At 41.6% G+C, this 14,781-nt stretch overlaps 1 protein-coding gene across 3 annotated transcripts in view; it reads left to right on the forward strand.

Annotated features, from left to right (window-relative positions):
- Positions 1-14,781, forward strand: part of LOC147207340 (E3 SUMO-protein ligase PIAS1-like) — a 66,190-nt gene that overhangs the window by 17,808 nt on the left and 33,601 nt on the right. For all 3 annotated transcript variants that reach the window (XR_015100398.1, XR_015100399.1, XM_086106439.1), the window contains exon 2: positions 12,215-12,710. Coding sequence is in view for 1 of the 3 variants with exons in the window: in XM_086106439.1 (XP_085962565.1) it covers positions 12,215-12,710 (496 nt within the window). In the remaining 2 variants the exon portion in view is untranslated. The remainder of the gene's footprint in view (positions 1-12,214; positions 12,711-14,781) is intronic.

Consider the following 14,781-nt stretch of genomic DNA (forward strand, 5'->3'; position numbering starts at 1 on the left):
TTCCAAAATAAAACACATAAGCTAGGGCTGGGCGATACGGCTGAAGAGTGTATCAAGATGTACGTTTTCCATACCGGTTGATCAAGTTACATTTGTTGTTCACACAATGTCTAATACGCTCTTGGAGTGCATAAATTACAGTTGACCAACCGCCTTAGTTCCACTTCAACTTTTGAACACGCTCATGATAGCCATAGTGACTGCTTGTGTTTTTACCTGATTGTAACTTCATGGCAATGGTGAGCGTCTGAGCCAGCTGAAAAAACACCGGAGCCAGAACATCGAAGACAGGGAACTCCTTCACTTCGATCTCCGTGTATCCTTCCAGAGGTGTGAGTTTGCACAGCATAATCTTATTGCAGAAGCTTGGTGCTCAAAATTTCCTCCGAGGGGCTTGTAATTGTGGCACAAATCTAACGGCACACTGTAGCCTCCGTCTTCAGGATGCAGAATGCAGGTGTTGGGGTTTTCGGGCTGATTTTTTTTTTCATAGAACATTTTATTGAACACATTTTATATTGATATTGATCACATGTCCATCGCGATAGAAATTTACATTGAATTATCGCTCAACCCTAATATATGCTAATGTTAACTAGCGCTGAATGATTATGGAAAACAGAATTGCCTTTTTTTCCCTCCTCAAAACTGTGATTGTGATTTGATTGGCATTTTTTTTCCAAGGTCCTTTTCTAATGTAATTTTCAACAATTAATCTTTATTACAACAAACAATATCAGATTATTATGCATTATAAGCAAAGGAAGCATTAATTAATGTCAAATAAAGTTGATTTACTACAATTACAGGTGTAAGCTTAATAAATACTAAATTTTCTACAACATTTTCACGACCATAAGGCACACTGTAAAGTCTTAAATTTACTCCAAAATGGAGGGGGCACCTAATAATGCAGGTCACCTTGTGTATGCACCGAGTTCCAAAATCTGGGAATGCCGTTGAGTGACTTTGATGAGGGGTCCGTTTGACTTTCTGATGTTTTGCCAACATGCTGCCTATGTAGAGGAAAGGTGGATGTAACTGACGTTAGGGTGGGAAGAGGACGCTCAAGTCAGGCCCCCATAGTATGTGCATTGCGCAAAACAACATCCCGAAAATGGCACCTATGAAGAGACATGCTTACAAAGCACAGTTTTAACTACAAGATATCGGTTCCAGAGGACCTTGAGAGCAATCAAGGTCAACTCATGCTTTGGTTTTGGTCAAACGGCGTCATATATCCATCTGGGCAAGGACGACCGTGGCGCAGCAACATCCGGCGGATTACAAAAAAAAGCTGGCCATCGTCCGCTGCTACTGCCGTAAAAAATGAAATGTTCTGCGTTACATTAAATAAAGATTCTTTGTTGGATATTTGAATCCTTTATTCTACTGCTCTGCCGGCCTCACTTGGCTTCCATAGCTCACTGTTATCTCAACCAATCCCCACATTGGCTCTCCATGACGTCTCCAACATCATGGGGGGGGGTCTCATTTTTGCTCAATGCGAATCGACTTTCACCAGAGAACAGCACTGAGACCCACTGCTCCCTTGTCCAGCGTAAATGCTCCCTGGCCCATGCAAGACGGTGATGCCTTTGCAGGCCACGCTGATGTAAACGTGCCCGGCAAGTTGAGTGACATTCACCGTCCGGGCTCTCAGGGCATTGTTCACAATCATTTATATGATTTTGAATTGAACACTTTTATAGTGATTTGTTCCAATCATTTATTATTTATTCGTTTTACATTAATGTTGCTCTGCAACTGGTCATTTGTTATGAAGTGTCTTATTTTCACTCTTAAGTTCATACTAGTGCTTCAACCAAGCAAAAATATATATTTTATCCGAATACTCGACTATTCAATAGAATTTTCAGTCAGATACTTGAAGACTAAAATATTTCTTAGCAGCAGCTTTACATTCAAATCCCCCATTGCCCTATTTTTATCGTTGCGTCAGGTCCCACGGATTAAGTGGGGAAAAAATACTTCTTAAAATTTGAAAATGACAACTCCAAGTTATTGATCAGCAACACTGCTAGAAAAGTTATTTTGAGCGTTGGATTGTGTTGTTTCTGTTTTATTTAAATGTCACCGTACAAAGTGAATATTGCCCCGAAGCTTAATTGAGGGGGCGATTGTGAATTAAAATCGCAACAAAAAAATTTCCAGAAACCACTCAGCTGTGCTATTTTATCATGGGCTCAGACATTAAAATGTTTTGTCTGCTCATATCTGATCTGATACTGCACGTCAGTACTTTGTGGCACTATCGGTATAAATTCAGGCTTGCCATGAAATAGCGTTCTGACAAGCCACCGGAGCTATCGTTAAAACAAACACGAGAACAACTATTTTGTAACTGTGTCTTCCACTTCTGACTTGTTTTGTGAGCTGTCGTGTCGAGGCTTAGACTGAAGTTCTTGAAAAATAATTTTTTGGTTATCCAATTAGATCGGCACACTGATAATGTCACCACAGTGTCAAGATTCCGGCGAAAAATGATGGAGCTTGGTAGCTTGCAGAAATGTTCCAGACAATGTGGAGCTGCAAGTGTATCTAGCAAACAGAGACACGTGGTAAACTTGCCTCAAAATTGCGGCCCGTTTTGGCTGTATTTTCGCCTTTCTCACATGATGTGTCCATCTTAGCGGCACCTTCTTTTTCTCCTTCCTTATCTTTCCCCTCCCTCTTGTTTTCCACTGAAAGTGTGGAGAATTCCATTTGGTCTGTAGGCTCAGCTGCTCTGTCGCACTCTCCCCATCCCCCATTGCTTCATCCTCCCGTTCATTATTTTCACTTGCAATTATCATCCTACACACCGCTCTGTCTGTCCACCAGCAATCGGCTAATTTTGATTATTGGTTGGAGCTATGAATTAATGGTGCGCTGCCAGCGGAAATTTCTAAGCTACTCCTGATATGCTCTTCCCGGAAATCTGTACGACTCCCGACATGATGGACTTCTAATACATCATTTTCATTTCAATATAACGAGGAGAGATAGAGACCCTATCTCATTAATTAATATCATCCTCTGTGACGGCGCGCTCTTAATTCACAATTTCTAGTAGCACGGTAATGTACAGATATAATGGAAGGTACATTTTTATGTATTTATTTTAACCCGGAAGGCTCTATTAGGCATCCATTATGTCAGGAATTGTATACAGATTTCTGCCTTGTGGATATTCTGGGAATTCGAGAGACTTGCCATCTCTGGACACTATCAATTTTTTTGTCGACAAGTCAGCATCCACAGAGATTTTTCATGTGCAAAATGTTGGTTACGCTTTCCATATTTAGATTGTCAACGCTGTGTATTGGTACTTGTGATATCAGTGTGAGGTAAAATTGTTTTCTTTCTTTGATTTGAATGTAGTTAGGACATTTTTGAAGATTTCAAGATGACCACTTGAGTTGTAAGCAACATGAGTATTTGGAGGATTTGTGTTGTGCAGCTTTGACTGTGTCAGTGCAATTAGCAAGGAAAAGTGGTCTTTCTTTTGTTTTAAATGTGTTCCGTGAAAACACAATTTCACATCAATATTTGAAGTGCCTTGCTGAAATAGGAAGTAGAACACGTGATACTCTTGAAACCATTCCCAGTTTTTGTGGTCTGCACCAGTTCTGCAATGCTGCAATGTTTCTGGGGTGGTGCACTTCCTGCTTAAAATTGGCTTCGGTCAAAGCAAGTTATCAGCACTTTCTGGAAGTATAAAGATTAGAGTGTTGTTTTTTTTTTAACCACACATTTACAATTTGGAGCCAAGTTTTCCAACTTTGTCCTGTTTTTGATTTCAAAGAGCCTGCATGGATTGAATTTCAGACAAAAGATGAATTTGAATTTGGCAGCCACACAAACTCACAGCTGGAGATGAATGTAAATATCACTATTGTATAGGGATGTCCCGATCACACTTTTTTGTCACCCCGAGTCCGAGTCTTTGGTTTTAAGTGTCTGCCGATAAAGATCATGATCGGTTACCTCGGCAATACATTAAGAAAAAAATAGCGCACATCCCAATCGTCTCAAATTCATATAGAAACATGCATAATCGACATATACTGTACCTACATGTACATAAATGTTTGTTTATATTTGTTCTTATTTGGCATGGGCGAGTAAGATATCTGGCCTTTTTTCAAGATATCACGACAGCAGCCCGCCCTCTTGTGGCCAAGTATGTGTGTATTCATGTGATTTATATTTATGCTTTATAGGAACTGTTTTACACACAACCTAAAGTCACGGTTTGTTTGAAAATAAAATAAAATAAAAGCGCACGAGCATTGCCTTTGAGGGAATGTTTCTGCCATTAACGTTACTATTACTGTGCCATATATAACGGCAGTGGACGGTATCATTCTTAGTTGTAGAAAAGAAGACATCTGCTTGTCTGCTTTAACCACATACTTGTGTAATGTTATATTCCAGTTGAAAAATATTATAGAAAAGGCTCAGCCCGTAAAAACGTTCTCTGGCTGGAAAACATACTAAGCACGGTCGAGATGCAAGAGCTGACAAAAATCAAACAACAGGAAAGCTTCTGCTGATGTATTGTCGATTCTGTCGCTCTTCTACCTCCATCCCTCCACAGTTTCTCCCCTGGATTGGTTTCCCTTTTTTTTTCTTTCTTTTTTTTTGTTGTCGCTCTGGCAGAGGAATGTTACACATCCACAGCATGGTGGCTGGTGAAAGTGTGTGCATTTTTGTGTCGGGTTTTCTGTGCATTTTATTATTATTTTTGTGTGTGTTTGCTTTGGAGTGAGAGTGGGTTGGCTTGCTTCGTATGTGTTTGTGTTGAGATATAGAAACGTGTGTTTGAAATGGTGGCCAGCCTGTGACATCATTTGGCCAAACCACCCTCGCCATCCTCATCTGTCCCATTCCACCACATGCATATTTCATGGAACTGGTCATTTGTGTCACCAACAGGGCAGTTCCTTGGCAGTGCGTGTGTATGTGGAAAGGAGATATGAAACAGACTAACACTCAGTTTGCAAGTCATTCGAGTAAAATCCACAGATGGACAGTTGCTACTTGCGCGCTGCTGCTGTGATTGAAGCTCCTCGTCTTGCTGTCAGAGCCATCTGTGTTTGAATGATGTGTTTTTATAACTGCTCTGTTAGTCACATCCAGACCCTCAGAATTACATTTGCATAATGTGCGCTTCCAGTGAGGTCCATGTAGTGTGCATCTGTTGATACAAAGGAGAGAGTTAAGCCATAACTGCTAGTTGTGTCGAGATTTCATGCAGGTGCAGGTGTCTGTACATGGAAAATGCTAATCTAAGGATGCTCATACAGTGATAATTTTACAGTTTACCCCCAGCGAGTCCCAGGGACTCGCTGATCACAAAAGTATGAGTCCCATTATGCATTTAGAGGGTCCCAAATTTCGAATTCTGAAATGGTCTACTTATTCAATTGCATATGATAACAACACAAACAACAACATATACATACAATAATAAACAAATGCTGCAAATATTTAAATAATTCAGGAGCAGGCCTGAGGATTTCGGAAATTCACAGTAACCGTGTTCGGTTCCGTCGGATTACCCAAGGGGAAACCACGGTAACTAATTTTGGGTTCCGTAAACATTCATCATGGGAACCCATTTTTCTATTTTGACTGATATTCATAATCAAGAATTCTGAAACTCAAAAGTATAATGTTTCAAGGGTAAATGTTTGAAAACTATCCATGAACAATGAACATTACATCAGCAGCTGTGTACTCCAGGTTTATTCCAAAAAAAATAAATGGATCAAAATATGGTGTAGTCATATGGCATCATGAATACAGCATACCACAAAATCAGAGGGTTTTTTTTAATCTCACACGACAAAGACTAATTTATGGCTTGACATCTTCCCAAAACGATGCATGTGTAATCTACTATCAATTTGACGAAAGAATCTATAGGGGTGTTCACACGGCACACATTTGCTCCGGCGCTGCACCGATGTATTTTGTTGCGATATATTTTCCACCGCAGCAAATTGTGTGGAGCGTTCACACGTACAAAGCCGCTGAGCGTGTCTGCACCGGCACAGCGTCGGTGCAGCCCCACTTGCGTTCACACGGCAGTTTCTGCAGCGGAGCAAAACGACAGAAAACAAATGAGCTGTCGTGTTGGTTCTTTTTAAAACGTATACACAACTCAAGCGACTACTGGACAGGCACGTCCTTCTCCTTCTCGGTCTCCGTGCCTTCTGCTCGAGAGTGACCGCCCCCGAAAACGTAAATCAACGATGACTTCAATGACACTCAGTAAAGCAAATACGTAATGCGCCAAACAGAAAATCAAGAGAGGAAATCACAAAATAAATTATATGGGGGGCGGGGGGTTGTGGACACACAACAAAGAAACAAACTACACAAACAACTCCTAGACAGTCCAGTCTCCTACAAAAGGAAAGATGTTACCAGCCAAGTCTTGTGTCGTTATTAAACAAACACATGACGGAAGTCCGACAGAGCGCGAAAGCAACGCATTCTCGCCGTACGTAAACTCTTCACAAGCATTTGCTCTGGAGCAAATTTAACCCAGTTGCGTTCACACGTGCAAATTTACATCGGTGCTGCTTCGCTAACAAGCATTTGCTCTGGAGCAAATTTTTAAACCACCTCCCTGAGGTGGATCAAATTTGGTCCGGTGTAAGCTGTTTTCCGGGGCTACGCCGGAGCTAATTTGCACGTGTGAACGCTCTACTGGGGCAGCCCCGGCGTAGCACCGGACCAAATCTTGCCGTGTGAACACCCCTTAACACACATCATCATTAGTTCTACAAACAGTTAACGTTAGCATTACTGCACCTTGTGACGAATGTTTTATTCCTGAAGTTATCATGCTACAACCAGTAAATTATAGAATAACCAAGGCTGTTTCCTATAATTTTTCATAGCGATTAGCCTATAGATCTAATGACCAATTTGCCTCGTAATCGTGCCTCGCGTCGTATTTCGCTCTCGCGTTCTGTACATACGTCACAGGTGAGTTTCGTGATACGCCCGTCGGACGATTCATACGAAAAATCAGACTGGCATTCCCATTTCTTAAATGTCGTAATTAGACCTTTGTGAATTTTTTTCGCCGCCATCTCAAACTTTCATCCATGCGATTCCTCAGTTTTCAGACAACCCGCATGCGCACATAACGTTATCTGTTCCGTCCCCCCTTCCACTGCAAACAAAACGAAAGTAAATTTGAAGAAACCCACTCACACACCATACCACAAACACCCATACAGACACAGTGAAATCGCGTTGATCACACAGGACTTGATCGCGTACAGTTAACTCGTGTGCGGTGACTTTTATGCTTAAACGATTTTTCGGTACCGTCAAAATGACGCCACGGAAACGACACGCTACCGGTAACAATCGTTACCGTGAAATCCTCAGGCCTGCCGTAGTTTTTTTTTGTTTGTTTGTTTTGACTGAGAAATTTCCTTGCGTCCCAAAAACGTACATTATTTGGTACTGTGCGTCCCGCGGGAAAATTGTGCGTCTCGGACGCGGGACGCAGAGGTAACGAGACGGCTGCTCATATGCTTTATGCTTTTTTTGTGATAAGCTCAAGCTTTCCATCCCTCTGAACGAAACAACCGGTTGTAGAAAATGGGTGGCTGCATGGAGGATTGTGCTTCCCATAGTCTGCCATTGCGCTCTCTTGCTAGCCTTTTGAAGAGGTTACACACTGCACAAACCATTATACTCAGCATAAGTATAATGGTAACGATGAAATGACTTTTTTTTCTCTCGATGTGTCATTTTTAGGGCTAGTGTAAAATCGGCTCAACTGGCCGACAAACATCTTGGCCGTGTGTGCCACACGGACATTTGTGACAAGCACACCAAGTCAATAGCATTCACAAAAAAAAGAAAAAAAAAGATGCACAAGGTTTGGGGTCGATTTAATCCAAGGAGAAAAAAAAGACAAAAATGAAGTTTTATGGAATGACGGCAAACCGGAGCTGGAGCTTGGAGACGGGAGCACACAACCTGTATGCATGAATACAAGCTTGCTGGCAAATACAACTAAAAGTGTTGGAACAGTGTATTTTCTTCACTAATTAACTCATGTACTATATCCTATTATCAGTTTGTAGAGCACACACTGTTGTGTATTCATTTTGCAAATGGCGTTTCAGTGCCTGTTTCATGCCTTTCACAAAGTGCATCTCGCGTTCGGCGGTTGAAGCTTCTCCAGCTAACCCTAGCTTACTGCATGCGTCTCTTATCAACTCTTTTCGAAGCAATGGGTGGAAAGTGACGTGATTATTGTGCGAAATGTGTTTGAAAAATAAAGAGCGGGCAAGCGTGACAGTCGCAGGTGGATCTTTTTTTTTTTCTTACGTCCTCTTCACGTTCACTGCCAACGGGCCTTATTAGCAGTCATTAACGGTTGCGAGAGCCACTCGTGACAGAAAGAGAACGCAATGCCAGACCTTGGCTTATATGAGAATTAAGAGGAAAATGTTTCAGTTGAAGTGCATATAGTGTTGATAATATCCATCAACTTTATCGAACTTAAGTGTTCTTTCAAGAGGTGTGCTTGTAACAGTCGGAAATGTCCAACCCTGCCCACCCTACCCCCTCGAAAAAAAACATTTGTCAACTTCAAGCAAGGCATGGCCTTGTCAAATACAGTATATGAAATTCAAGCCCCACATTTTCATTCTGCTAACTACACATTTGTTGCATTGCACATTGAGGCCTTGTGAATAAGCATTACCCTTGTCTCATTATCATAATTCTTTTATTGTATGATTTTCACAAGTCTTGGGACTTACTGGGCTACACTGGGACGTCGAGGAAGTGTCTTTCGTGCCAGGTCATGTGGAATTGTGTATTTGGATGACAGAAAAGTCCCGAGATCTTTGTATCTTTGAGTTTTGAGTAAAGTAAAATCTTTTGAAAAGTGAAAATATTACTTGAAAGGCCAACATGATAAATTAGTTTCAAGGTAAATGAAATTATACTACAATAATAACAATTGGAAAAAACAATAATAAATACCAGATCTTCCTGCGCATTTTGGCCTCTCAAGGGCAGTGTAGTCCGGCGTATGGATGAAGTTTACACTTAGGCTCGGTTCACACGACAGGTTTTAATGTTCATTTCAAATTTTTGGGTGAAATCTGATTTGTTTTTGGTTTTTTTGGTGTGTTTATCACCATTCACATTGCATATTAAATGTGACTTCAGTCGGTCTGGTGTGAGAACATGCGCTGAAGAAGAGACGACGTCACTCACAACAAAGTCTTTGCGCAAGTAAATCTAGTCCAGTGTGGAGAGACCACGGAAGTGGCAAGGGCTCATACCGTATTGGCCTGAATACAGGACGGTGTTTTTTGCATTGAAATGAGACTGAAAAAGTGGGGGTTATCTTATATTCGGTGTCAAGACATTATACCCATTCACGACGCTAGATGGCGCCAGATATCAATGAAGCGAATGCTGAACTTGACTCCCCAGGCCGAAGTGAACCTCCGCCACGAAGAATAAAACTAAAAATAGCGGTAGCACGAAGAAGAAAAATAAAAAATAGCGGTAAGAAGGAAAAGAGAAGAAAATAATGGAAGAGATAACAGAAAATGGAGAAACGTAGCGACAATCTGGAGAAAAGTGGGTTGAAGATCGGCCAGATTAACCGGCAGCTGAGGAGAAGTTATGATGTAATTTACATTTCAAAAACCAGAAGCCATTCATTTACGAATGTGATTGCACTTTAGATTTGAATGAGGCAAAATAACATGCTTTTTCTCTCAAATACATTGTTATAATCATTTGTTTTAGATGTATTGTAATTATTTTCTGTATAAAAATTAATTCGGTGTTCAAAAAGTCTTTTTTGAAACTTGAGTCTTGAAAAAGAGGGGGTCGTCTTATAATCAGAGCTGTCTTATATTCGGGCCAATATGGTATTTTTATTATCTCATATATACCAAGGAGCGATGCATGAGGAGGTATAAATATTTGGGGGTAATGAGGCGAACCTTTTCGATCTTATGTCATGGAATTGTCTCGAAAGATTACATTACGTCAATGCTGCATATATTAAATGAAGCCTCCACGTTGCTGAATTACTACTAGCACCCCAAGTGTCCATTTTATGCTTCATGTCAATACTGTTGCTCAGAACAACTTCACTGATTCACTGTGTCAGTCTCACTCGCAATTGTTCTCTCCCTCTGCCTGCGTAGTGTATCTTGATGACGTGTTGGTCGGATATATGCGACCTCGCCGTTCAGACTGCGGTCGCATTGCAAAAAATCCGACACGTATCACATCTAGGATCACATATGAATGTGGCCCATGTCGGATTTGCAAAAATCAGAATTGAGGCTTTCAGACTGTCGGATGCAGGTCGCATATGGGCAAAAAAAAAAAAAAAAAATCCAAATTGGGTCAGATTTACCTGCAGTGTTAACCAAGACTTAGAATGAGGAAAGAAGAAGTTGCAATTCAACTCGATTAATATAGAGTGACCATATTCTGGAATCCAAAAAAAAAAGAGGACACAATCACATACACTACGCTGTGCAAGCAACATGATGCAACTTGTAAACGCAGTGTGCCGTTCTGCACATTAATCGTTTTAATTATAACATTTTAATGATCGAGAGAAGCCAAAATCAAAGTCATGATTCAATTTCGATTAATCGTCCAGCCCTAATATACTGTACATTGTTCAAATATCATACAGCTCTAGGAGTGAGAATTATTGAAACAGTTTTTATTCACCGTTTGAAGTTTGATCACTTAACTGTGTATGTGTTTTGTGGAATTACAGGCAAAAATGGATGGAAAGACTTTTATTTTTTTTAAAAAAGGGATTTTGCACAAGAGTCATTTTGTTTTCAAGTATGAATATCTGTTGTTAATGTGAGGTCACTAGAAAGCCTGAGGCTGTCATCTGTGTAATTTTGAATGTCAATTCAGGAAAAGAGGCATGGGTTGGTCTGACTTCTTATTAATTGAATTATATGGGCAACATAATTGATTTCTATCAATGGGAATTTACGTCCATTTTGGAGTTGTGTCGTTGATATAACCAAATATCAGCTGTCTATCGGTTGTGAGGCCCAGACAATGAAACACACAATGAGCGGAGGGGCGTGTCCATTGCGAGCAGGTGGCAAATAGATGTATCTGCAGGAAACAGGAAATGATGCAAGTGGATGCGCCACATTAAAAAAACATGCAGAAGGTTTCCAACTCACAGTAACAAATATATTTGTCTAAAAAACGAAACCAACACATTGGAGAGCTATTGAATGAAAGAAAGAATGGTTTTATATGAAAGGCAGGGCAAATTTATTTGTGTAGCACATTTCATGTACAAGACAATTCAAATTGCATTACATTAAAACGAACAAAACTAAGCATTAATCGACATAAATTAAAAGGTAGCATTCAAAAAATTGATTGAAAAAACACGAAATAAAGGCTAGATTAACAAGAACGCTTCAGTAAATGATGTTTTCAGCATGGATTTAAATTTAAAGTATGTGGTAGTGCTTCACAATCTTAACATGGGACAACATGTAGATATGAAATCGAAATGCTCCTAGAATGGACCCTTGTGGAACCCCGCATATTATCTTTGTTCACTCAGGCTCACGGCCATCAACTGAGTACAAATGGAGACAAAGTAGTCCCTAACTTGCAGGTAAGATTTGAATCAAGTCAACTCAGTGCCAGCAAGTCCCACCCACTGTTTTAGTCTGTTGAGCAGGATGTTCTGATTCACTGTGACAAATGCAGTATTGAGTTTGAGCAGTACCAAGACGGTAGATTTGAAGGCATCATTATTCAGGTTTATATAATTTAAGACTTTAATAAGTGCATTCTCAGTACTGTGGTGTGGTCTATCTGTAATGTACCATATTTTTTCCCTTTTGACAGAGTCATGCACAAACACACCTGCAAATGCCCAAACGGATCACAAAAGAAATAATCCACACATTGATGTAATCAAAAACAGTGATTAACATTCAACATTAAAAAGCGGTCCGAGTCTATGAAGCATCTGAAAAAAATTCTAATCAATTTGATGTTTACTTGTTTTTTTGTCTGTGGATTGAAATTTCCCTCTTAGATCATAGCCATTTACTCTGATATGAGTGGGAATGCAAGTTCTACATGTTTGCACAATTTTCATTCTTCCCCTTCTATCTATTTGTGTCTGCTGCAGCAAATGGTGATGAGCCTGCGGGTTTCGGAGCTCCAGGTGCTGCTGGGCTACGCTGGGCGTAACAAACACGGACGTAAGCACGAGCTTGTAACAAAAGCATTGCATCTGGTAAAGGCAGGCTCGAGCCCCGCCGTGCATATGAAGATCAAAGAGCTGTACCGCCGACGCTTCCCTGCAAAAATGGTGTCTCACTCCGAGCTCTCCTTGCCCGGACCACATCACCCAGCCACAGCGGGGCTGGTCGGAGGAGGTGGAGCTGCTTTGCCTGCTGGACTGACACAGCTGGCATACGAGGGCCACGCGGGTCACAGTGGAACCCCGTCACCTGCTGCCTTACTACCCCTTTCGCTACTCGGCCCTGGGAAGCACGAGTTCACCGGGTTGACGCACCACCTGTCCGCTGCGGTCCCACTACACCCCGTCCACCCAGATGTGACGCTTCAGAGGTTGCCATTTTATGACATGCTTGATGAGCTCATCAAGCCAACCAGTCTAGGTGAGAGCAGCATTTCATCGTTTTTCCTTTGTGAAATGGTTTAGTTCTCAGATGAAAGTCCTCCGGATTTTCCCGGAATTCCAGGTTTTCAAATTTTTATGAAAATCTCTCTGGAGAATTGAGGAAAATTTGCCTAAAATTAATTCGGATATGAGTTGACAACATTGAACGAAGACGCGTTTGAGTTCGTTGTTTTGCTTTCACGAGCGTAGCCAAACGAGCCATGTTGAGACACTAACACTAGTAACAGTAAAGAGATTTTCGTCTCTTTATAAACACACTTGCTAAACCCCAGTGGAACAAATAAAAGACACCGTGGACAAGACAGTTGTCGTAAAAAAAATATTTGGACAAAAAGGGAAACACACAGATTGGCAGAAAAACGTGTCCGTCCGACTTCGAGTGTCGTCTCGGCTAGTTTAGCTTAGCTGTTGTCGTGTGTGACGTCGGGTGTGTGTCGTCGTTGCGTCGGCGCTGATTGGTTGAAATCAAAAGACGCGCTTGCGTACATGTTCGCGCTGAAGCACGCACAACAGGGAGTAGCAGACTATCTACTGCTGAGTCTCGCTGAGCTTGAGTGGCGTCGCCACTACAGAAATACCCTTGCCTCGCATTCTCATGGCCTCGCCATTTCTCGGAGATTTCGAAATTTCGTCGAGAACGGAAGCCACAAAGGGTGTACGTGTGCACACAAAAGGAAGATTAGTCATTGAATGTCGAGTATTTGAATAGCGTTTTATGTAAACTGATTCATGCGTGATCGGCCAGGTGTGTGTGTGTGTGTGTGTGTGTGTGTGTGTGTGTGTGTGTGCGTGCGTGCGTGCGTGCGTGTGTGTGCGCGCGTGCGTACATTTATTTATTTATTTTTCCGGGATTTTCAGAAAAGTCCAGTTTCATCTCTGAGTTCTGTTTGTTATGTATGTGGTTTTTGGGCAGTGATTGAGGTGACCAAACATCATGTAACCAAAAAATTAGCTCGAGATTTTCAGTTCATCCTTCAGTCACTCTTGCAAACATTTATTATGCCCGCCTGGACCTCAAAGAGGCTGGCGAACAGCACCAGGTACCTGTTTTAAGTGCCTTTCATTTTACACCTAACACACCAGAAAACACACCGTCCGACTTCGAGTGTCGTCTCGGCTAGTTTAGCTTAGCTGTTGTCGTGTGTGACGTCGGGTGTGTGTCGTCGTTGCGTCGGCGCTGATTGGTTGAAATCAAAAGACGCGCTTGCGTACATGTTCGCGCTGAAGCACGCACAACAGGGAGCAGCAGACTATCTACTGCTGAGGCTCGCTGAGCTTGAGTGGCGTCGCCACTACAGAAATACCCTTGCCTCGCATTGTCATGGCCTCGCCATTTCTCGGAGATTTCGAAATTTCGTCGAGAACGGAAGCCACAAAGGGTGTACGTGTGCACACAAAAGGAAGATTAGTCATTGAATGTCGAGTATTTGAATAGCGTTTTGTGTAAACTGATTCATGCGTGATCGGCCAGGTGTGTGTGTGTGTGTGTGTGTGTGTGTGTGTGTGTGTGTGCGTGTGTGTGTGTGTGTGTGTGTGCGCGCGTGCGTGCGTGCGTGCGTGTGTGCGCGCGTGCGTACATTTATTTATTAATTTTTCCGGGATTTTCAGAAAAGTCCAGTTTCATCTCTGAGTTCTGTTTGTTATGTATGTGGTTTTTGGGCAGTGATTGAGGTGACCAAACATCATGTAACCAAAAAATTAGCTCGAGATTTTCAGTTCATCCTTCAGTCACTCTTGCAAACATTTATTATGCCCGCCTGGACCTCAAAGAGGCTGGCGAACAGCACCAGGTACCTGTTTTAAGTGCCTTTCATTTTACACCTAACACACCAGAAAACAGCGAGACCGGCATATGCATAAAACACACTACCTATTCATCCGTTTTATGCATCAGAAATCTTGCATTGGAGAGGTTACAAATTGGTTGGAAATCGCTATGGTAATACAAAAATGTCAGGCATGCATCATAAAAGTCGAATTAGACTTTTATTGAGGGGAGTAATGATTATACTGTATAACATGTCCATTTTTATCATTGCAGCAGCTGT

Source organism: Hippocampus guttulatus, chromosome 3 (assembly GCF_054856545.1).
Source record: "Hippocampus guttulatus isolate MCC_2025c chromosome 3, RoL_Hgut_1.0, whole genome shotgun sequence".
Lineage (NCBI taxonomy): Eukaryota > Metazoa > Chordata > Actinopteri > Syngnathiformes > Syngnathidae > Hippocampus > Hippocampus guttulatus.